Source organism: Pollicipes pollicipes, unplaced genomic scaffold (genome assembly GCF_011947565.3).
Source record: "Pollicipes pollicipes isolate AB1234 unplaced genomic scaffold, Ppol_2.1 Scaffold_4881;HRSCAF=5763_pilon_pilon_pilon, whole genome shotgun sequence".
In the NCBI taxonomy this organism is placed as follows: Eukaryota; Metazoa; Arthropoda; class Thecostraca; order Pollicipedomorpha; family Pollicipedidae; genus Pollicipes; species Pollicipes pollicipes.
The window spans coordinates 46354367-46378394 of NW_023596576.1; the positions used below are offsets into that span (position 1 = coordinate 46354367).

Below are 24028 nucleotides of genomic sequence, written 5' to 3' on the forward strand. Positions count from 1 at the left end.
AGAAATTAAATTAATACGTTCTCAAAATGATGCAATAGTAGCTGCTAACTCATCGGAAAATTTGAATTGTCCTAAAAGAAGCTTTGCTTAAATTAAAACAGACTTTATCCACCTCTCTGGATATGTAGACATTTATGACGCGAAGGAGTCAACACTTAGCATAAGCGTTGGATGGCCTAGAACATAATACCGTTCCCGCGGTAGCATTCGTTACATAATATGCGGTAGGCGTGCATGTCTCGCGGTATTTCATTGGTAAAAAGTGTGGTATTTCGAGACGTGCCCGGTTTACGAGGCTCTGTACGTTCCAGGGATTGCCTCAGCAGTTGGTTCGGTAAGGGTAAAGTTAAATAAGTAGACAGCCAGCTCTGCCTGTTATTATGAGGGGCCATTCTGTTACAGACGGGGCTTTTTTACTTCGGTACTTGTACGGTCGACGGAGGGAATCAGCGTAGTAGTGGAACCAAAGTAAAAAGTGTCACAGACAGTTGGCCGCCCAGAAGACGGGTATTTCTAGCAGTCAGAGGCGATTCATATATATTTATGTACGTTTATGCAAATATGCTGTTTTGAGTTAACCCTGTTCATGTTACCAGAAGCATGCTCTCGAAGATGCCTAAAATATGCTGAATGAAATGTGTTTGATGCTGGCTTGGCATGCTGGTTCAAACTCAGATCCAAGGAGGTTGATTTTGCCCGGTCTGACTCCTGGCAGTCATAATTCTGATTGTGCATGATACCAAGCCAGCAAGCTATATACAAGATGCAATGTTTATAGCTGTTCACAAAGTGCTGAAGTACCTAGATGTCTGGTCACTGTTTACATTGGTACCTTGGCATCCAGTATTTAATTTCTCACCAGTGGATATTTTGAAGACATCAGATGCCATAAGTAATCATAAAACAGGAATATTTAAATGACATGTTGTCATGTTACCTTCAAAATATAAGTACTTTAAATGTGGGAAATGTTGGTCTCTCACACCAAAAGCAGGATACTGATGTATCAAGGCCATCCAGATTGCTCAACCAGTGATTGCTTTTCATCATGTTTTTTATGAACTGTCTGTTGATGTACTGAGATTTTGATGCACTGTTGATTGGCCAGCATGGACCTTTCTTGTCCTAATGACCCAGCATTCCTTTTTGTTCTTCTTTCCCTTTACCCTTGTCCCTTCTTGTCCCTTCTTGTCCCCTCCCTCAACAGAAATGGAAATTTTCAGGATTTCTGCATGATTTGTCATTTAATGGCATTTTGTTCTCAACTGCAAACCTTGCTCTGTAGGTAAGATGGCCAAAGATGATGTAAGCAAAAAACAAACCACCAAGAGAAAATCAAAGGCTGAATCAGACAGTGTGCCAGCTTCAAAAAGTAGTAAGAAATCTGCTAGTGCAGTGGCTACCGTGCCAAGAAGAAAAGATGGGACTCTTGAATTCAGTGATTACCCACGATTCCGACCAAACCGAACTCCAAAAGAAGTACTCCAGGCTGGAAGTTTTGGTGGAACTTACTTCCGGCCAATAAAATCCAGCATTACAGGTGATATAACATGAGTGAAATAAGCTCAATTGAATCAGTTAACATTTCTTGCCTTTGTGATACTGGGCTGCCAGCTGTGAATGCCTGCAAAGTATTGTGTGCACTTGTCAACGCAAGCATGCAAGGTTAGGGTGTATAGTAAGATATGTTTTACTAAGTTAACATCCATGCTGCCCTTTATGGCAGTTCAGGCAATGTTGGGTCATTAAAGTTGATCCAAGCCTTCTTCCTGACACTTTTCCGCTATGATGCAGAAAATATAGCATCTGTCTTTACCACTCACGTGCGTGCGCATATTCCGCAGGCGAGTCATACAAGGACGTGTGGAAGGAACTGCCAGAGGACTGGCTGGAGGGACTCAGTATTAAGCGGCAGGTGGCGTCCAGCATCTACGACGAGAATGTTAACCGCTACGGCAAGAAGTGCGGCGGAAGCCTGGAGATGTGGGAGGAGTCGGGCTGGATCGTGGCCCAGGACCCGTATGGCTGGTTCCAGTGGTACTGCAGGTCGGTGCTCGGAGGGCAGCTGCGGTCGCAGTGGTGTGCAGGCATTGCTTGTGCTCAGTTAAGGCGACTCTTTTCGGCGTTCGTCGACCTTTACATTTCTCATGATGCATTTCCTGTTTAGATGTGCACGCATTGCGTGACACCAACATGACTTGCTGTGCGCGATGTTTCAATGTATTAGCAGTTGAGACTCAAGCTCGTACATTGCTGCCGTCCGAAAGCAAAAAGGCCTAAGAGCCATTAGTTGACATAGCACTCATGCCTTTTTGCCATTGGACGGCAGATTGCATGCCGCTCCAAAAGCGCGGTACGCATGCATGCCCGGCGTAGCTACGCCGGACTAAACAGACGGCTCAGCTGCTCGCCTTTATGGCTGGATTCCAGACTCCGGTATGCGCGTGCGAACCTGACATGAATGGTGCTGATCGTGGCGCCATCTGTCAGCAAATGTTCATGCCTCCCAGTGTTGCTCTGGCCACTCACCAGGCCATGACATTGGCCAACCCCCATCGATGCTTCTCTGATAGTGCCCTGAGGATGAATGGATCCGAAAGGATCCTGAGTCCCTTTCGGTTTCGCATTCATCACTTCATGAAATTGCATTTCGAGTTGCATGTGGCCCGTGGGTGGTCCGCCTTCTCCCAGTTGGCCAGGGCAGACACGCGCCGGTGCAGAGGTGTCCTGTAACTGAGGGTGTGCCATTAACCCGGGTGGACGGGCGCTCCGCAGATTCTACCAGGGCCGGAGGACAGCTGATGACGAGAGACAGATCGGCAGGTGGGACCGCTGCACCGGCGAGAAAGGTCGCTGGAAAAACAACCTGATCACCAAGGTAAGCGGGTTCAGGATAACGCTCGGTGCTTCTGAGCGCTCAAACCTGGCGCGTCGTCCGAACCTGTCACGCAGTGGCTTGTGGTCCGGCCATGCGGGCAGGGATGCCAGTGACTGGGGACGGAGGTGAGTCTTACCCATGTTGCCGCCGTGCTTTGGCTGTTCGTATACGCTATCCGTACTTCTTGCGGAAGTGTGCACGTTTCTACGGTGCTGGAGGCTCACACTTGCCTGCTACTGGTGGTTTCGTTGCATGGGAGGTTGTGGCGAGCAGCGTTTATGTCGCGGGCCGCATGTGATGGTGGTATGTGGCGGGCGATGACGGTATATGATAGCCTAGACCAGATGTTGTCGCGGTACAGTGTCAGTATGTGGTCAACGGCCGGAGCTGCATCGTATCTACTATCACGGATATGATATTTGTGTATATTTTTTTGTTGAAGATATTGTACCCGGCTCCCTGCTGGGAAGGGAGGAAAATGATACATTGGGCAATGAGGGCAACCCCCCCCCCCCCCGCCCCCAACATGTGACAAGTCTTCAAGAACTCGCCAAAACCTACTAAAACCTGTGTCTTGGGGTGAGGTCGAATTCGGTGCACGCCTACCCTCCCTCTTCAGCCTACTGTATTTTACACGGGCCCTCGTCTGATCGACAGGTGGTGCGCAGCGGCAGCAAGTTCGACAGCAGGGCCGTCTCGCCGGTGGTGCGGCAGACGCTGCTGCACTGGGGGTACGAGCTGACCGAGGAGGACTTCGCGCGGGGCGCCAAGCGGGTCAAGACGTGACCGCCCGATGGCTGGGTCCAGTGACCAGCGGCTGCGCCTCCTGCGGCAGCGCTCGAGACGAGCCACACTCAAACGTCCTCAGGATCATCGTAGACATCGCCGTCACATCGCTGTCCTCTGATGTATTGGCACAGACGTGGAATTGCGTCCAGTTCTGGGAGCTGTGTCTGCCAGTATTAGACAGTGACGGCCGCCGCTGTCAGGATCGATGAAGATCTGACACTCGTGGTAGCGCTGGTCCTCGCTTCAGGTGCACGCCGTTGTGTTCTCGGCACTGTTTGTGGGTGCCCATGTCCCCGATCATTGTCATTTGTGTCGGGTTCTCAGCGTGCCGACTGATGCCCATTCTTCGCCAGAGTGGTTTGCGATCGCGTAAACCCTTGGTTACACGGGTCATTGATGGTGTTTTATCATTGATGGATGATTGCCCATGCAGCTTGTTGAATTTCTAATGCTGTTCAGATAATGATGTGCTCAGCATTTAGAGGGACCGTGGTGTGGCCGGCAAACTTCACTGATATCAGTTCCATGATAATGCCACTTTTTCACCTCACATTTTGGCAACCTGATCCATAGACAAGAAGAAGAACAAGAACTCGCTAGCTGATGTGAGAACTTTTGTAATAAAAGTGTACAACTGAGTGCAGCAGCAATCTGCCACGGGGGAACGACTGGACCCGGCATTCGCCATCCAGACGACGGACCATGTAACCGTTGATGCATATACATTGCCTGTGTTGTAAATTATGTGCTGACTACTGCCGGCACTGACTATGCGGCTTAGTGGACGTGATCTCTGCAACAGCCTTAGTTTTGCATGGCCTCATAACAAGCATAAACACAGCCTCTTGACCATGACGCCACGTGAAAATGCTCTTTCTCGGTAGCTTTCTTCGGCGCCTCACTGTCGAAAGCATTTTCTCCGTTCCTGTGACTGTATTCATAACGTCTGCGAACATTCATGCTAGCCCCGGACTGATGTGCCCGATCCTGGGTGTCGCCTCTACGCGTGTACACCCTGAACTGATATAGGGCCACGCATGGTAACCAGTGCTCCCTCCCGTCCCCCGCGCAGCGCACAGCTGCTCGACTACCAAATCACGGGAATTGCACGCCCCTGACCAGGGCGACATCTGGCGCCAACGGCGGTCCGGCGCACTCAGCACATGAACGAAAACAACACAACACACAAGCCGGCGGCCGTCCCGGGCCAAGCACAGGCCCGCCTGCGGCACCCCCCGCCCTCGCCACCCCCGGAGCGCGACCGCCTCCGCGCGTCTCGCAGCCGGCCGGGGTCACTACAGCTGCGGACGGCGGAGGCGTCGCCCCCGGCGTGTGATGGCAGTGCTACAGTGGCCGGGCGCTCAGGCGTCGGCCGGCCAGCGCCAGGTGTTGTTCAGAGGGCTGGAGTAGCCGACGTCGTACCGCTGGCTCCGGACGAAGGCCTCCTTGTCCGTCGGCTCGGGGTACGCGGACGCTTCACCTGCAGGGTCGCAGGGGTCAGGGGTCAGCAGGTCAGCATGGGCTCCGCCCGTCACGTCGGAGGCTGGGCGGACGTGAGACGCCAGTGTCGAGGAGCCGCGCTCTGGCGTGCATCGCAGAGGCTCTCACGGTCAGGTCACGGGACGATGCGACAGAAAGAGTCGGCGCGTGGTTGAAAATACAGGCGTGCACTAGAGGCATGCTTCGGGGGACCCGTCTCAGGGTGTTCTTCGACCCGTCTCCACGCGGGCTTCCCTGCATCCTCGGAATACCAACGGGGGCCTCAACTTACGGCCCGCTTGGGTGGCAGAAGACTTGGAACTGGAAGGCGAGAAACACATACGGAACGTTGGAACGCCAACAAGCTGGCATGCGCCACTGGCAAGCCTGCGGTATCTGGTGCGACCGGCGTGCCAGTGGTTGGGCTGTTCAGGCAGCAGGACGGTACTACTGACATCCGTGCCAGGCATAACCGCTTTAATTGAAACGCGGCGGGTTTATTCCCATGCGTTCGACAGCGATGGAGCGCATCAGCGTGTTGAAAAATATCGTCAGGATAGCATCAAAGCACAGCGATGAACGGGAAATGGAAAAAAAATTCACACTGGTAATCTCACATCCCACGAAACACATAATAAGTTAAACATCCTTCGCACCACGCAGCACTGCCACGAAGAGGTTACTTCAAACTCAGACACCCACGCACCCTCAGTCTTTGGCACAAGGACGGAGCTCCACGCGCTGTTGTGCGGCGCGCGAGCACGTAGAGGGAAAGGCTGCCACCACACAACGGTCACCACACCGACCTTACTGCAGCGCCGGCCACGGGTGGACGGGCTGTACCGACACACCGTAGTGGTAGTCATACAACTGGGAGCGGATAAACGTCTCGAGGTCGTCCGGCTGGGGATAAGTGGACGCTTTGCCTGCAACACGGACGGAGACGCTGCGCCATCGTGCGTCGGCGGCGCAAACTGAGCGCGCGGTCCGCAGGCGCTCCAAGCCAAGCCCAGTTGTCATTTGCATACGTCGGCACCGGAGTGGCGGCGTCGCGCAGAAGCGTTCAACTGTGAATGTGCCCAAAGCCAGAGCAAAGCAGCGTGTCCCAAGAAGCGTCTATGACCGGACTGTGTACGAAAACAGGCTGCGGCTAACAGGCTTCAGCCTTCATTCCGATACGGTTGACATTTTACAAAGCTGAGCACGTCACTTTCGAACCCCAAGCCGTTACCTTTGTTGGATGGTCATCGAGGTCGGCATCCATCAAATTATCGATAACCGCTTGCTCAAAAGCGGTGATTTGCACAGCTATATCGCGCTTCATCGATGCTGTGCGGCAGCTTCGAGAGATCATCCTGCCCTCCTCCCCCGTCCAGCCCCCACTGCCTGACGCTTCACTGGATGCCTGTCCAAGCCCCACCGGCGTCGCTGGCACTCACCTGTCCTGTAGGCGTGCTCGGCCAGCTGGACGGCAATCTGCAGCGAGACGTCCCGGATGGTGTTCAGCGGCGGGTACAGCCGGCCGGCATCCAGCTCCGCGTCCGACACCATCCTGGAGAGGGCCTGCGGCAGCGACGGTGGCCGTCGGTTCACTGCGCCAGCGCCGCCGACCAGACGTGCGGCATTCAGCGGTCATGTGATCAGCTGGATACTTGCGAATACAAAATATAACAATGATTCAAGTTAAAAGAATACATGCATCATGTGCTATATTGTCCTGCACACTGCGTCAATGTTCAGCCAGGCCGGTTATTGTCAAATGGGGCACATCTTCAGTTCACGGATGCGCGTGCGGAAAGCACGCTCATCATCCGTGTGCGTACATATGTCATTCTCCAGAACATTTTAAATGTACTCCAGGCCATGAAGCAAAATAACTTAACGGGTACCCCCACAACAAGCTTTTGCACGTCCCAATGCTGCGCTTGACAACAACGCCACATTGATAGCCCTTCCCGTGCTTAGCGCTCCCAGCTCTGGGCCGTCTGTGACTTCCGCGGCGCACAGAAGCCGTGGCCTCTCACCTCGGCGGCGCGCAGGAACACCTCCTCGCCGATGTGGTGCATGCCGGTGCAGAGGACGCCTAGCGCCACGCCCGGGAAGATGTAGGCGTTGTTGCCCTGACCCGGGTACAGCGTCTTGCCGCCGATCGTGACCGGGTCGAATGGAGAGCCCGAGGCGAACACCGCCCGACCCTGCCCGGCACCGACAAGGTCAGACCAACCCGCTGGTGACGTACTGTGAGAGTGCAGCGTTACCCTGACTGACAGACTCACCGAACGGTTCTCATACTCAAGACCTCGGTCTAAATGACCAAGCGTGGGATAGACTCGTTACGACTCGTCCAACGTGGACAGACGGAACCATCTTGAGTAGGACAAAAAGGCGGCGTCCACTACCCGTCTGTGTAATGGGCCTACGAAAGACGTTTGCCAGGAACGCGTTTGTCTCACGGCCTACACAAAACAAACCGACAATACGCCAACACGGCACCGCCCAGCCCAGCCTGGACCGGTGTCGGCAGCACAGGGCACACACGAGCCTGCAGGCGGCCAGTGAGCCAGCCGGCCCCTCAGCAGGCCGCGTGGCCCTCCTGGCGCTGCGGCTGGTATGGTTATGGATCGAGCTCGGCGCGCCGCCGAGCGTCTGACCTGCGTGGCCTCGTAGGCCTGCTGCGCCGTACACTCCGCCTTGCTGGTGGGGTTGCTCAGCGCGAAGATGATGGGCTCCTTGTTGAACTCGCCCATGTCCTTGAGAATCTCGGCGGTGAAAGCCTGGGGCTGCGCGGCCGCTCCTGCCGCACGGCGTGCCAGGTGACAGCACGATACAGCCGGCATCGCACACACATCACACCAGTGGGGCATGATCACGCACTCGCACGCGCACCGGCTGAGTTGCATTTGCTGTTTGAGTGCCTACGGAGTGCCCATGAAGGAATGTGATGCTAGGTCCCGCTTGATATCCAAGCTCTGCCTATACCCTCAAGGAAGCACGGTGATTCAGAATACTGGGCGATGCACCATAGCAAGCTCAGTGGCACATAATTCCCGTTTAAACCTTGTCTGACAAGCCCGAATAAACTTCTCGCATTGCGATTAGCAGGAAGGAGAGGGATGGCACTGCCGCAACATTGCTCCCATCATGTCCTGGGGTTCGGTTCCCCTAGGCTCGTGTCGTGAAGAAGAAGCTGAACATGCTAGAGCGCTCCTCACACCCACGTAAGCTCGGAGTTGACCGTCTGATAGACATAATCTCACCCTGGACACGTCACCCAGGTAACGTCACGAGACTAACCGATCAACGCCGACGGCTTCAGCTTCTTCACCACGTCGCCAAGGTTCTTCATGGGCGGCATGTCCTTGGCGAACTCCGCCTTGTGTCCGGTCACGCCTCCCTCGGGCCGGTTGTTGACGATCAGGCCGCGCGAGTCGACCAGGAAGATCTTGTCGTGGGCTTCGGCCGAGCTCAGGCCCTCCTGCTCCATCGCCATCACGCACAGGTTGGCGATACCCAGGGACGCCTGGCGGAGATTGGAAGAGTTATTCGAAACGCTGGAGACAGAGATGCGAGCGAGAGGGGAAGGGCGGGCAAATAATGCTCTTCTGAGTCTCCCCCCGGCCAATGTGTGAATAAGAAATACCGAACGAATTAAATGAAAAATTGAAATGCTGGTACATTAGGTACCTACCTGAAGACATTAGGCACCTTACATGTTTTTTGCTATTTCCATTCCTTTATATAATGGGTAAGAATGCAAGTTTTGGCAGGTTTTTCACGCAGTAACCCCCGGGTTGTACTAAAAAATACGCTGCAATATGCGGCAGCTTCAAGGTAAAATATGTACTGTTGCATTCACCCATTTGCACAATTTGTTACCTACAAATGGATGGTTTACAAATAGACAACGCGGTTGTTTTACATTTTCCTACTTCTTTGCGTACCTGATACTTTATTTAACTGGAGCGCACACATAATTTTACGATCGGAGGGGGGGGGGAGAGGGGAGGGAGACACAACTCTTCAAATGGAAACCAGTTCAAGCGTGTTGCAGGCCGAAACCTAACATGTTTCATCCTTGACATAAATAATACCAAAATAACTGAACGAGATCAGAGGAGAGATCAGGTTTGGGGGGAGGGTTAGGTCAATCCTACCGGCTAAGCCCCTAACCAATTTGAAAGGATGACACCGATGGGCCTGCTGATGTTGAGCTATGACGTGCTATAGTGAGCAGCGCTGTGGTGAAATCAGGTGGCCATCCGGAAGTTCTAATATATTTTTACCCGATGCCCGTGCTCCACGCTGGCTAGGGGAGTGACACGAGCCCGCACACCACCATCTTGGGTGCACCTAAGCCCCTTCGAGCACGATGCTTGCAGGATATTGCGGGCCTTATCTTTCGCTGGATAAATGACCTTACTGCAAACATTTGCCATGATAAGCATGCCGCCAAAAGGAGACATACCTCATGCTCCCTCTGGTATCTTACGAGTGGTTACGAGCACGCAGCCTAGACAGCGTGACTTTAACATGCTAGTCTGGACAAAGTGGCACACACAAAGTACAGTTCGCCTAAGCGATCAGCTGCTAGGATAGCATCACCTGAGACGGAGCAGTGGACTGACCTCGCCAGCTCCGAGGAAAAGGAATGTGTGGTCGGAGAGCCGCGAGTGCAGCTTCTTCATGGCAGCCAGCAGGCCGGCCACCGCCACCGACGCCGTGCCCTGGATGTCGTCGTTGAACGTGCAGTACTTGTTGCGGTACTTCTCCAAGAAGCGGAAGGCGTTCTGGTTGCCGAAATCCTCGAACTGATGGGCATACGTTGGTGTGATACTAGCTGTGACGATCTGTCGCAGCAGTATTGTAAGACAGCCACAACACACAAACTGTCAACAGCCATATGGCGTTATGCAAAACCTGAAGACCCATTGGCATGTCAGCCCGCAAATGAAAAACTTTATGATTACGACGTAACTCGTATTATTTAATATCGTCGGGTTTTCGGGAAAGGGACTGAGCATTTTAGTCCAAACATTCGGACGACGCCACCACGGTTAGATGGGAGGAAAACAGAACACTGCTTACGGCCTGTACCAGCCCCTCTCAGCCTGACCCAGGTCAGCGGTGCCGATCGGCGAGAGCACGGCCGCGGTGGGCGGGCGGGCTGACCTGAATCAGCGTGTTCTGGCCGTAGCGGCGCACCACCGCCTGCATGAACTCGTCGATGAACTCGTCGTACTCGGCGCCGCTGACCCGCTCCTGCTTCAGGCCGATGTAGAACTCGTCCTGCCGCAGCTCCTGCGGCGGGCGGCGCCACCCCGGTCAGGGCGGCGGCGCGGCAGCCGCAGCGGCGGGACATTTGGCTCGCTCTCGGTAATAGCTACAGGACTCGGGTGCGATCCTAGCTAATGGCTTGCTCACTGTTGCTTTGACACTTAGGAGCGTTGGGGCGCGGATTAGAGGCTTTCATGGGTACCATAACCTATCCCCTGTCCATCCACTACCCATGGGGCTGTGCCCATACCCACCCGCTACCGGTTGGTAATCAGTTGTACCCACCCGTTACCCATCCTGTTTTCGGAATGTTTACACCCAAACTTTCCTTTTGGCGTTGATGATTGCAGAAGTGGAGTGAATGGAGCTTGTTGTAACTAAAATAAACGCAACCAGTAGCATTGTGTGACATTTCTTGACATAGTCGCCCGGGATCTACTAAATGTTTTACCCATACCCGCACCCGCCGATTTTTTCACCGAACTCTATACCCAACGCGACCCGTTACCCGTTTCGTATGAGTAGCCATGGGTCTACCCAAGCCGTAAAGCCCTCTGGTGCAAATGAACTAGCATGCACATGAACTTCTCGCATGTATTACGCGCACACTTCGGCGAATCTCAGGTCCGATGCACTGTCTCGTATGACAGAAGTCCTCACCCTGACGTTAGCCATGATTCTTTGAAACGCCGCTATTTCTCCGTAGCATAAGCGCCTTCATTCATCATTGTCAAACCACAATCCAAAAACAACTTCGGCCATCACAGCAGCTTCGGTGATCACCCCACTCTTCCAGCTACTTCGGCCAACGTCAACCTCCCCTGCACGGCCACATTTACCTTGTTGTTGGTGCCGACGTCCAGCACGATAGGCAGGCACTGGTGCGGCTTGATGCCGGCCAGGGCCGTATAGAGCGACAGCTTGCCCACCGGGATGCCCATGCCCTGGGCGCCAAGGTCGCCCAGGCCCAGGATCCGCTCGCCGTCCGTCACCACGATCGCCCGCACGTCGTGCTCTGGCCTGCCGGGTCAACAGAGGTCAACGCTCCGGCCTGCCCGGTCGGCAGAGGTCAACGCTCCGGCCTGCCGAGTCAACAGGGGTCAATGCTTCGGACGTCCGGGTCAGAGAGGCCAACACGTCGGCCTGTCCGGCCAACAGAGCTCAATGCTCCAGCCTGCTGGGTCAGTAGGGGTCAACGCTCCAGTCTTGCTCGGTCAACAAAGGTCAAAAGCTCCGTCCAATCTGGCCATATAGGTCAGCGGGGGTATCATATAGCAGACCTGATCACATAGGTCTGAACCTGCTCATCGATCGCGAAGTTTAAAATAACCCGACGCCCTTATGGAGCAGACGCATCAGCTATCGGTTCTGGACCAAACGGCCCACGTAGCACGCGGGCACGTCACGAAGCTAACATATCCGTCATATCCGTCACACCCGTCATTTTATCCGGACCAGTCCGTGGAACACAAACGTACATCACGGAACGGACATATCCAACGGCATCACCCCAGCTAACCCACGCGGGTACACGCCCACATCAATCAGCGGGCGCATCAGATAGGATACGGACGTCTCATCTAGACTACGCAGCCGGCGTCAGACGCACGGACAGGAACATCCCCCGCCGCTGTCACCACTGCACTGACCAGTTCTTGAGCACGTCATAGATGTGACCCTTGTCGTGGATGGTGATGAAGAGGCCCCTCGGTCGCCGGTAGATGAGACCGAACTTTTGGCAGGCCAGGCCCACGGTCGGGGTGTACACCAGCGGCATCATCTGCTCCACGTTCTCCGACAGCACGCGGTAGAACAGGCGCTCGTTCCGGTCCTTCGGGCGGCAGGCGCGGGCGGGTTAAGTCATGAGCAGGTGGAGACGGCGTGAACGACAGGCGGGGACGATGGACGGCAGGCTGATGTAGTGTTCCCCGCGTTGTGAAATGCTGAGATCATGCGAAATGAGCTGAGGCGGCGGAACCGCGCTAACACCATGGGAAACACGCTGACGATAAGGAGGGAGGCTCACAAGGTGCCAACCAGACGAGAAAATGTCTCGCTGGCTGCTCAAAGGTATACCTTCCTTTCAGGCGCCCACGTTATTGTTTCATGAAATTTACAGAAATTTCAGACTGCGGAACCTGTTCAGCGCTCATCGTGAAAGTGAAGCACTCAGAAACAGTAATAATATTGACAAAGGAAACAATCCAAGCTTCTTCAAATGTCCCAGATTTGCGCCGCATCGTTATCCCACGAATCTCTGAGCTGTCCCATGTCACTCTTGCTGAAAGTTTACGTTCGCTCGATCGGGGAACACCATAATCCCCTGACGTCAGCACGTCATCACTACTTCGCCCCGTCCGGTGTCTGACACCAGGGCCGGGCGGCACACTCACCTGCAGCCCCATCAGGTAGATGAACTTGTTGAGGTCCTCCTGGTAGCGGGAGACGTTCTTGATGCAGAGGTCCACCTGCTCGTCCTGGGTCTTGAAGCGGGGAGGCAGCAGGCCGTGGATGCCGAGCCGCTGTCGCTCCTCCAGCGTGAACGCCATTCCCTGCACGGAGAGGACCGGCGGCGACGGGGTTAGGTACAGCCGAGGGCGGTCAATCAGCAATGGCTTCACTTGGCACTTAGGGGCTTCACTTGACCACAAAGGCTTCACTCGAAACATGGGGTTTTCACTGGACACCAGGGGGTTTCCCTTGATACCAGAATGTTTCACTTGACACCAAAGAGCTTCACTTGACGTCAGAGGGTTTCATTTAACACCAAGGGGTTTCGCATGGCACAAAGAGGCTTCATACATCGAGGCAAAGCTTTTCTGGAAATCATTATGACTTATGACAGTAGATGTATCCATGCGTGCTACCCCGTACCTGAGATTGGATGGAGAAAACAGGGTTGTGGGTCAAACTGAAATATGTAAGGGGCAGCTTGACCTAAAATTGGCGTTTTGAGTAGAAAACGGTTCAAAGTGATACGAGGGCAAATTTGCATGGTGCATCCCCCGTGGTTATACACATGGATGTAGAGGGAATATCCATGTTCCATGCCCTAACGACGAAAATGATTTATGTGATGCATATTAGGACATGCCTGTACTGATTATAAGACATATGAAACATGGGCATACCTTGGCAATGGATATTGAGCAAAAAGCCACAAATAAGCGAGTAAAATATCCTCAGTCATTTGTATCAATTGTTAAGTGTCAAGATTAGTCATTCGTCGCTTCACTTCGGTCCTCCACCCTTGCAATGTTGGCTGTTACCGTATCATATACAAGAGCCCTGTTCGATCTGTCGTCAGCACGATTGTCAGCTGAAATGTGTGACGTCATCTGTGCGGACTGAGCGCTCAATGTGAGGGCTAAGGGGAGAGTATTCAACTCTTCCTTCTTTTTCCCCTTTCCCTCCTAACTTGACCTGAGCCTGACGCACTAATTTAACATGACATATTTAAATGTGGTACTTCATGTGTCGATATGCACGCTCACTTTGTCTATTCTGGTAGCGCTTTTCCTCCATGCTGACGGGCTGACAAAAATCCTGGCACCAGCTTCAGCCGACGCGTGACGTTACAAACCACGTGACTTTGTTGTCACAGGACTTGACGTGGGGCGAATACTGAGCCATGGTTGGCCCTGACAAACGTACTGACGATTGATCGAACGTGACCAAGTACCGCACGCAAAACAGGGACCAACGCGTTGCAAAAACGGAATTCGCCGTCAGCCTCCTCCCTTCCGAGTGGTGATAACCGCGACCCATCTGTGACACGGCACACATCGTCCTTGGCATCGTGCCAGCTCACCTTGTTGAGGCGCGGCTCGCGCACGTTGTCAATGCCTCGCACCATGTTGGGGCAGACATTTTCGCCGGTGACCTCATGGTAGGGCCGACGGCCGGGCCGGTCCGTCACGTGACAAGAGAGACCGCCGGCCAGCACACGGCCACCGACGGCCGGCCTGAGGGCGGCGCGTGGGGTCAGCGATGGCCGAGGGCGACGGCGGCGAGGTCATCGACCGGAACCAGACTGGACCGGAGCGGGGCGGAGCGAGACAAAGTGCAGTGGAATGACTGGACAGGACTGGACAGGGCTGGACAGAACTAGATTGGACTGGCCTTGCCAGGTTTGTTCAGAACACGAATGGACTACAACTGACAAAACGGGAGGCGTCAAGACCGAAGCGGGTGGTCCGGAGCGAAATGGTTTTGAGTGAAACTATACAGAATGAACCGGACGGAACGAAGTGGACCGGACCACAGGGGGCCGGGCCAGACCGGACCGAACCACACCGGACCAGACTAGACGTACCGTGCAAGATTTGGTCGAGCAGACAGAGCCAGATAGGACCAGGAAATATAGAGCAAGACATGGTTGGTTTGGGGACAAAAGTGACCAAGCTAGATCAGACTAGACCGGACCAAACTGGAATAAAGTGGACCGGATCTGAAGGGAGAGGACCGAAATGGGCCGAACATAGCGGGATCGGATCGGATCTGATGGAACCAGACCAAGACAGTGATTGAGGTAGGGCTGTCAACATAAATCGGACCTGCCGAAAAGCTCTTTATTTTGACATTTATAATGTTGCAGGATTTACTTTCAAGTTTTCTTTTCTTCTCAAATATGCACTCTTTTCGACGTCATAATCCACTAAGTCTTGACCTGAACACAGGTCCTGGAGGTGACAAAAACTGAATATGTGATAGTGTTGTTTTCCAAGATGGCAGCGTTTTAGCCCATACTTCACGGCTTAAAGCAGCGTGAATATTGATAGTAGCAACTGGCACCTCCAGCGTTGGGGAGTGGTTGGCGTTAAGAAGTAATTCAATGGAAGCATAATTTTCTGCCTGTTCCCTGGAAAAACCAACCTGTCTTGGAGCGGTCAAACCCCCTTCGTGTTTTGATGCGACGAGCAAGCAACGAAGCAGAGATGCCATTCTGAGAATGTTAAGATCCCAAGGTGGAAAGCCACATTTTGCGTTCATAGATCACGCGGAAGAAAGAACTTTCGTTGTAATTAAAGTCGAGTAAACTGTCTGCAGATAAAAACAGCATCCATGGAGGCTCGGGTCTAGACTCGGGAATTTGATAGTCGATTCGTCGCCATGTCCTAACGCAGCACGACACTGAAATGTTGAGCCTTCAGTACAGCAGTTGGCTAAGTATTTGAACATAGCTTCCAAAGATTAGGGGTTCAAGTCCCTGATGAGGTTGTCATTTTCAGTGCCCGCCAGATGAACAATATCATCTGTCTCCAAAGCGGTCACACAATGAGATCATTGACAGTCGGAACATGGAGAGAAAGAAACAGCGCACAATAACAGTATCTTATGATGGTCACCACCGTGAGCTTCTTCACCTGAAGCCAAGTTGTGTTCAGTGCAAGACTGGCAATGGAAGCCAGTTCACTTCCTTACGCTCAGGTTCCAGCACGCACCAGCTAATGTCTTCTACCACAGAATGAATGCCTCCTCGCCGTGAGGTTAAAGCAACCATAAAAAATGCGCAAAAAAACGTTGTATACCAATTGCAATTCGAGTAGCGAATGATCAGATGCGAAAGTGGCAAGATTGTTATTTGGACTAACGCAAATATCCACTGCACATGCGACAGCAACAAAACATTACTCTGGTTTAGGCGACCGCTGGGTAGACGGCTCATGCCTTTTAAAATCACGCTACCCTTGTACAATTTAACAGCACTTGTATAAAATGGTGATTCCTGAACTTATGATCAACTCGTGCAAGATGTTGCCTTCTTTCGTTGCTGCGTCACTGATGATACCCTCGAGCCCGGGAAGTTGCGTGCCCTAAGCCAACACAAACTGCCCTTATGAAGTGTTAATAATGCACTGTGCAATATATAATATGCAATAGTATACCTTATATATCATATTATACATATAGAACGTAACATAAACATACATGCAACATAACAACAAAAATGGGGTGGGTTGGATATGGCGGATATGACGTTTCCATGTCCCTTCTACCGACATGGCATGATATGCAAAAAGAACTGAAATCTAACGCGTGCAACAATATCGCTGCGAGCGTATAAGCAAAGCCGGCCTGCGGGACTCGGAATGCCATCAACAGTAGTGCTTAAAAATGGGCGTATTTGATTTTAGAAACCTGAGGCCCACCGAGCAATTGATGCATTTTTGAAATGAAACAATAAAATATTGAGAGACAAAGTCTGGTTGAGGCAGAAGCAGCCTAGTGGCTGCTGATGACATGAACCCTAACCAAGGAAATCATACGAGGAAAAGGAAAACATGAAAACCACGAAGCAACCCATACAGGTGCGCACACAGCGTCGACTAAATCAACTCAGCGGTAGCACCACTCTCCCCTCTCCTGCCACTGTTACGCACCTGTCAGCCTGATCCCCCCCCCCCCCACACACACACACACTCATCCCTGCACCTTCTCTAGCACAATGCTCATGAATGCAGATACGCACAAGACAAATAAAAAATCCTTCAAAGCAATTAAATCATCGGCTGAATGTATTTAACTTTTGAACCGCGGATACAACAGCTGGCCCATCCCTGTCCACAAAGTCTTGGTCTGGGATAAATGCTGTAAGTTGGGATTTGTAAGCAATTTAGAAGAAAGAATCCTGCACTAAATCAGTAACAGGCACTAGACACCCAAGTCACTGCTGTCCATGTACAGGATGATCAGTGATACACTTAGCTGTGTTGGATTTTGCAGGCTTGGGTTTCCACACTGGGACTGTTAACACTAAAGAAATGATCATTCAATTTTGTCATGTCCAAGCGCAAGCGGATGTGATGCATAATATCTACAAGCGTTTGTGGGCTGGCTTCGCTAAACGACAGAGCTCCCATAGACTTGTTTTAACATTTTTCGGGGTGCATTCAACACTGTTGACGAGATTCCCTGGCCGACCTGAACTGTGGCTTCGGGATGCCTGACCGGAACTGGGTGTGATGTGTTGACTGTCAGAGAGCTAGGTGGGTAATATGAAACAAACTTAATCTGTCAGTGAGTTTTTTTTTTCCTGCAGCACCATGGAATAAATCGTTTGCAACGTTAATGGAAATCGGTGGGTAACAGTCCATCCCTCCCTCGCCCTCTTCATGCGCATTTGTGCGCTGGGATGTGGTTGTTCCAAATGCCTTCAAAAACATTTACCTGCTTCAACAAACAATCGTAAACCGATGAGGATAGCATGAATTCAAATCTAAGACAAGCGTTGACATGGCGCTTCCCGATTTTGCGTCACGTAGTGATGCGTCGAAGCTGATGAGGCACATCAAAGCATTAAAATTAAATGGTCCGGTAAAATCATTCGATAATTTTTTTTTGTAAAATGAGCCCAGGATGTGCCTATTAGAACAGAAACCAGCGATTTTCCAGCTTTCAAGTGCTTCTCCTCAGATCTCCACTGCGATTCGAGCGTTTTCGCTTTCCAAAAGTTCAAGAAAGCGGCGCTTGCTACGATTGCAGATGCTGAGTCTCCCAAAGTTCACCACTGCAACTTGTCAACGCTGGTGCAATATTGGTGTGTTGCCAAACTTAAAGGTAACTTCAAAAAACACTCCCGCGAAGCCAATGGAATACCATTTGCCGTGGCAGTTACCTTCACCGAAACATTACTGTACTTCCTGGGTCATCTTATCGCACCCGTTGCAATATATCATTCACTCGATATGTGTGGTTTCACTGCCGTTAACCAAAGCAAGAAGCTCGGGTGATGCGTTCGATCGTCGCTATGACTCACCTTTCTCGCCGCATCGAATGAATGAATGAATGAATGACAGTTGCCGGACGCCGGCAGCATACGGCGCGGGCGAGTTTCGTCATGTCACTTGAAATGCTCGCTGCCAGCGACTGAGTGGCTAAGCGGAGTATATTGGCGACGCGAAAATGTGGAACTGCAGCACTTTAGGTTAAGTTGATTGATGGACGGAGCAGTGCGCATGATAACGAATGAATGGCTGGTTAATACAGGCAATGCGCCGGTGCACGCGGTGATGTTACTAGGATTCTGGCTACCGTTTCTATGACGACGTGCTGTATTCGGCATCGTTTCTCGAAATGCCGACATTCCCCTTTTGCTCAACGAAGATAGGCGCAACCGTGCTTCACATAAACTCGTGTTGGCCACATGAGGTGACGAAGGTACGTCGCTCGACATTTTGAAATGGAATTCGCGCCCCCACGCTTTCTGACTGTCAAGATACAATATAGAAAAAACATTACGCGACAATCCATCTTGGCCGCCTTTGTGCACGTAACACGTGGCACGGGCGACATCGCGCCTGAGCCCATGTGAATCCCGTTCAATTATCTACCCAAAAGGTGTCCATATCCCATTGCTCCGACCCCTGGTTGCCGAGATGTGGCCGCAGTTTAGAACGGCTGATCGTCGGGTTCCAGCTTTATCGTCGGTCATATTCTCAGGCCGCCCGTGCAAAACCAGTGGGCCTAAAACGTGGCGTCACGAGCCACGCTCGAACCTCGGACTGGGCGGTTCGAGATCTAACCGTGGAAAACCGCCTGGTGCGCCTGCGCGTCGTGTCCGAAGTTCAGCGCTCAGCGATCTGCCGTTCGGACCGTGGACGGCGCTGCTCAAAAGGGAGCAAACAGACAAACAGACGTAACCTAAGAAAATGGCATATAGAAAATTCTGACCAGATTTTGCTGTTAAGAGATAGTATTGTGCTAAAAAGCAACCCCGAACTGCGCGAACAGGGCTGTCTTGGGAGGGAATGACTTGTGAAAGGCTTGGAGAGCCCGTTCAGCTCTTTACTTGTGCTTGGGACAAACTACCTTTGAAATAAATTTAGGTAATGATATGGAGTGGCGAGCGATGAAAAATTACGAATAAGTCGCCCAGAAGTCTCTTGTCGATTGTTCGTGTCATCAGATTTGTTCGATAGTTTGTCTCATCGATTGTTCAATTCAGTATAATATAGTAGAATGACGACGTAAATGGTGACGTTAGAATGGTAAAGTAAGCACGCGTGGCGACCGTCTACTGCTGTAAATAGTGGAAGAAGGCAAGGCAATGCTAAGCTAAAGCTAAGCTAAGAAAACAATATGCAAATGAATACATGCACGATCCACTGCTAATCATCAGATTATCGAACCAATTGTACGCTTTGGTCTTCATGAGGCATGATGATAATATTCCATGAAAATCAGTTCATGAGTAAACTACACTCCTATAATGCCTACAAACTATTATTGACATATCCGCCAGCAGTATGTAATTGGTACTACTATCAACTCATTGAAAGACATAGTGTACATCATTTTGTTCCTCTTCGGGATGCTCCAGGGTCCCGTTTTACAATCACGGTATCACGGGATAAAGAGAAGCAACGGTGTTGCCTTCCCCTCCGCGCACGTGTGATGGCAAACGCAGCAGAAGCAAATTCTCCGGCAGGCGGAAACACCATCGGGTCAAACTTTTAGGACGAGGAGTGGTGGATACCTTCAAATACCTGAAAGCGTACCAGGCTCCGACAGCCGGTATGGTTTCGTCATCCAACATTTCTCAGAAAGGGATCTGGGATTCGTTCTTCGGATCCCAGCACAAGGAGTAAGCTCTCGAATGGTTCTTCTTGGCGAGTCACAGCTTTGCTACCGTGCTGACACAAACAGACCCGCCAGACTGCTCGGTGCTGGGGTCAGAGGAAGCTCACTTCCGAGACCACACTGTCAGTGCAGCCGTCGTGTTAAAGTGAAGGCAGTCAAGGTCGCTGTCGGCTCAGTTTCTGATGAAATCCATCCGGAACGTGCTCTAGACCGCGCGCCGGCCGGCGCCAGATCCCTGACACTGATCTCGTAACGAAGTTAGGTGTACTTTAGGGTTCAAGACTCTCCAGGATGGATGTACTTATTTGCAGCTTGTTCGATCGCGTGCAACGGCGGCCGCGGAACGGTGACGAGAGCGGTGTCGGCTTGCACCTCCGGACTTTGGCCGCTCAGTCAGCCTTCCGGGGTGGTCGGTCGGTACCCGGCTGCAGCCGGCCTGGCCGCTGGTGTAACTTCCTCCGTCAAACGGATGTCCAAATGACAAAACCTGCCGTCTCAAATCGTCTCTCATTCAGCATTGTGTTTGACTCTAGCTGAATCGTAAATCAGCTCATGAGTCAAGCGTGAGTCAAAGCGTTTTGAGGTGAGTCACGAGCTGAGCCGGCTCGCAAGGAAAAATGACGATTTAAGCCATGAGCTGAATCACATTCTTCGTAAATTTCTTGACTTGAATCGTGAACCGATCATTCCTGTCAGCGAGTCATATGACTCAAAGTAAAATAGTCACATGAGATAACACAACATGCCCCGCACAGATTAACAGACCATATCAGAATGCTAAAAAATAAACAGCACGCATCGTCAGTTATAAAGCTGTTTGCAAAATTAGTGCAAAGTTTTCCATTGTGATTTTCTAAGCATTAAGCACAATCTTGTTCATCCTGATCTCAAGTCTGTCAGATCTCAGCCAGGTACAAGAGGGTATGACATGGTAAAGACGTCACACATCTTTTCGTCTTACGCTAAAATCAGTGAAAGATCGTCTGCCACCTGTATAATCCAAGGGTTGGCCATATTTTGCATTACTCGTTGTCACAACAATGAACTAATCCATACTTGACCCATCATTCACTACTTGACCTGCTGTGAGCATACTATTGCTGAAGATAAATATAGTTAACGGTACTAGTGGTATGAGCGTCTCATCTTATAGGCGGAATGTATGTCGCGGAATATAACCTCCCGTTTATTTCAGCAATAAGTATTTCCAGTTTTGAAACGGGTGAATGATATTTCTTTGCTACACTTCATGTGAATCTACCTTTTTCGAAACTAATAAATTTATGCATTTTTGTCAAGCCATCTGAACTATAAACGTTTATTCTTCAGCGCCAAATCAACTTCGTCTTTGTTGCTGGGAGCACGGGTTGTTGTCGTCTTTGCTGCTGGGAGCATATCTACAACGGCGCACGCGTGACGGTCGCGCATCACTGCGAGCTTGCCGCGGATGACACGGTATAATCAGCCCTCCACATATGGCGTGTCTTCACTACAACTCTGCTCCAATGCTAGGCCATGGATAGCAAACGACATGAGGGAACTTTTCACCGACATATTGTACCAACATACATTTTGTTCGGCACACTGACACCAGCCGACTGCCCCAGATGGAAGCCGAGGTACTGCTGACCTCATTTCATACCGAATTAATTAGCCGAACGAATTTTGGTTAATGCTCCACATATGGCAACGCAACCTGTATGTGTATGCATAGATATGAACGGCTAGTTTCCATGAAGTAGACCGGTACTTGAAACTTACGCCTCTAAAGCTGAAAACTTCAGTAAGGTGTGTTTTACATACTCCCACTAGCATGAATGGAAGTGAGCTGTGACTGAGACCAGCGTTAGGAGTAGTGTAATACACACTGCACCGTGTGTCGGTGACTGTGGGAGGAACGTGGACGAGCACGCCAAGGGAACAGAGGACAGCCCTTCCTCCCGAAGCCGAGCCCATCGCCCTCGGGCAGAGGTGCCGTGTTGATATTTGCGGAGGATCGGGAGCACGCCGGGCAAGTCGCTCCATTCTGTTCGGACGCAGTGCCTGGCACCTGGCCACGCGCTGTCTGCCACCCCGGCCGCTGCCAAAACACCGATCCCATGACCGGCCCCGCCCCCTCCGGGACACGTCAATGTGACCTGCCCGCCCGCGACAACGGCGCCGGGGGAAGCCTCTGACGAACGGATCGAAGGTCATTGAAGGTCAGACGGCCAAGGGCTGCAGGCCACCGTTGCTTCTGCAGACGACCAACGGTGATCCAGGGGGCGTCAGACGTAAGGTAAATAAGACGATATGTTGCCGTCTGTTCGCTGCGAAACGGCTCAACATCACGACATGCAGGGTGGATGCCACTCGGATTTCTGCCTCAGTACTGTCTTCCATCCCCAGACTGGACTGACCGCCAAAACCAGCGGCTCGTGCTGACCTGGTCATAGAGACAGGGCCACTTAAGATTCCATGCATCCCATGAGTCATGAAAACGGTTCAGTACATTCTATTTGGAGGCTCCAGTTACAAAACTGCAAACCTCACAACTCCCAGCCACACCTATAGCACCTTATAGACACGCTCCCTATGACCCTTCGGCATGGCGCATGGTGCAGGATAGAACGCAATAAAACTTCATCTAACATGAAACGCCCAAACCCACGTAGCCGCGGCAGCTGTCAGGCATGAGTGTCGGTGCAGACCGCCGCCACAGCTGTGGCTGACTCAGCGGGTCGGTCCAACGGCCACACACAAGCGCGCGCGCCGGTAACCAGCGCCGCTTGCGGCAATGTTGCGGAGCGCCGAGTGCGGACAGGCGCTGGGCGCAGCTGGGATCTGTGCGCTGGGCACAGCTGGGACGGCTTGCACAGTCAGGTGCGCTACTCACAGGCCGGCGAGACGTGCAGACAGGCCCAGCATTGCGCTCAGCTGCGGGGGTCGGACGGCCGGTCCGACGGCTGGAGGACGAATCGATGGCGTCCGGCGGCGGCGGCGGCGGCGGCGGCGGCGCAGGCGCGGTCGGCGGCTCTAAATAGCGCGGCGGTGCCTCCAGCGGCGCCCCCCTGACCGACTGGGCACGGCGCGCCCTTGACAGGCGCCGCTCGCCCGCGAGGCCCGGCGGCACTGCGACACGGCGACGGCCGGCTCCGCTCGGCCATGTGACCGCACGCCGACGGTGCTGTAGGATGGGCGGGGGGGGGGGGTCGACCCCCCGCCTGCGCACGCCCGCCGCACCGGCGCTATGCGGGGGGGGGGGGGGGGAGCGGCGGGAGCTAGGGAAATAATCAGACCATCAGACCGTTCACCGTGACAGACAAGAGTAAACATCGCGATCGATAGCCTATCTATTCAGATGTCCACTCCGTCTGAAGCATTGTCGTCAGTGTCTAGACTGTTTTGCATGCCCCGAGGGACGGGTGGAACACCGCCATGCATGAACTTTTAGTGTAACAGAATCCGTTGCATGCATTCCGGGTCGATTGCAGGGCAAAAGATCGTAAAGCAAATGATCGCGTTGAGAAATATTGCAAAGAGGGAATCATGAAATAACGATCTCATGAGACGAAAGGCCGTGCGCCCAAAAACTACTCTAAGGACCGTGCGCTAAATGTCGGAAGCAAAAGACAGCTGTTGGCTGAGTACAAAGCTGAAAACCTCGGCTGAAAGCGCGGTGGGCGAAAACTGTAAAACACCTAGTCAGCAGACATTAGAAGCATGCGGCCACCGTCCTCAAAACCCCCATGGAGCGAATTATGAAAATCGTAGCCGAAGACGATTTAAGTTACAGCACGCTGTGGGAATACTCCAAAAAGGTCTCGGACTGATACTATGCAGAGCATCGGTCTATCAAACACTGACAGCTGAAAGACTCGTTTTACGACCTTGTTTTGTACCGAATGCACGGTTGATGACGACTTAATCAACACCATTTGGCTCAGTGACGATGATCACTTTCTGAAAGATACGTGACCGAAAACAGTGAGCCTCGAAAATCGGCACCTTTCGGCATTAGTTCCAGAAGCACGCTCGGGCGCCACC

General features: G+C 52.3%; 2 protein-coding genes across 7 annotated transcripts; one reads left to right on the plus strand and one right to left on the minus strand.

Moving 5' to 3' along the window:
• The first annotated feature begins 182 nt into the window (after nt 1–182).
• Nucleotides 183–4306, plus strand: LOC119100954 (uncharacterized). 4 transcript variants are annotated; one of them, XM_037224172.1, is made up of 5 exons: nt 189–334; nt 1286–1540; nt 1845–2046; nt 2776–2878; nt 3536–4306. In XM_037224172.1, exons 1-5 carry the CDS (start codon nt 235–237, stop codon nt 3662–3664), a joined length of 789 nt encoding a protein of 262 aa, XP_037080067.1. In that variant the 5' UTR covers nt 189–234; the 3' UTR covers nt 3665–4306. The 4 variants fall into 4 exon arrangements, with proteins under 4 accessions (XP_037080070.1, XP_037080067.1, XP_037080068.1 ...); XM_037224173.1 differs by having other exon boundaries at nt 205–224; XM_037224174.1 differs by having other exon boundaries at nt 233–255.
• Nucleotides 4307–4589: 283 nt separating this feature from the next.
• Nucleotides 4590–22947, minus strand: LOC119100920 (NADP-dependent malic enzyme). Of its 3 annotated transcripts, none has more exons than XM_037224121.1 (13): nt 22878–22947; nt 14232–14385; nt 12814–12972; nt 12070–12251; nt 11260–11440; nt 10316–10444; nt 9772–9954; nt 8441–8666; nt 7798–7940; nt 7171–7341; nt 6586–6709; nt 5958–6072; nt 5016–5147 (listed from the first exon to the last, which is right to left on the minus strand). In XM_037224121.1, the coding sequence occupies exons 1-13, from the start codon at nt 22907–22909 to the stop codon at nt 5144–5146; spliced, it is 1803 nt and encodes a 600-aa protein (XP_037080016.1). In that variant the 5' UTR covers nt 22910–22947; the 3' UTR covers nt 5016–5143. The 3 variants fall into 3 exon arrangements, with proteins under 3 accessions (XP_037080017.1, XP_037080016.1, XP_037080015.1); XM_037224120.1 differs by having other exon boundaries at nt 5018–5147; nt 5953–6072; XM_037224122.1 differs by lacking the exon at nt 5958–6072 and having other exon boundaries at nt 4590–5147.
• Nucleotides 22948–24028: the final 1081 nt, after the last annotated feature.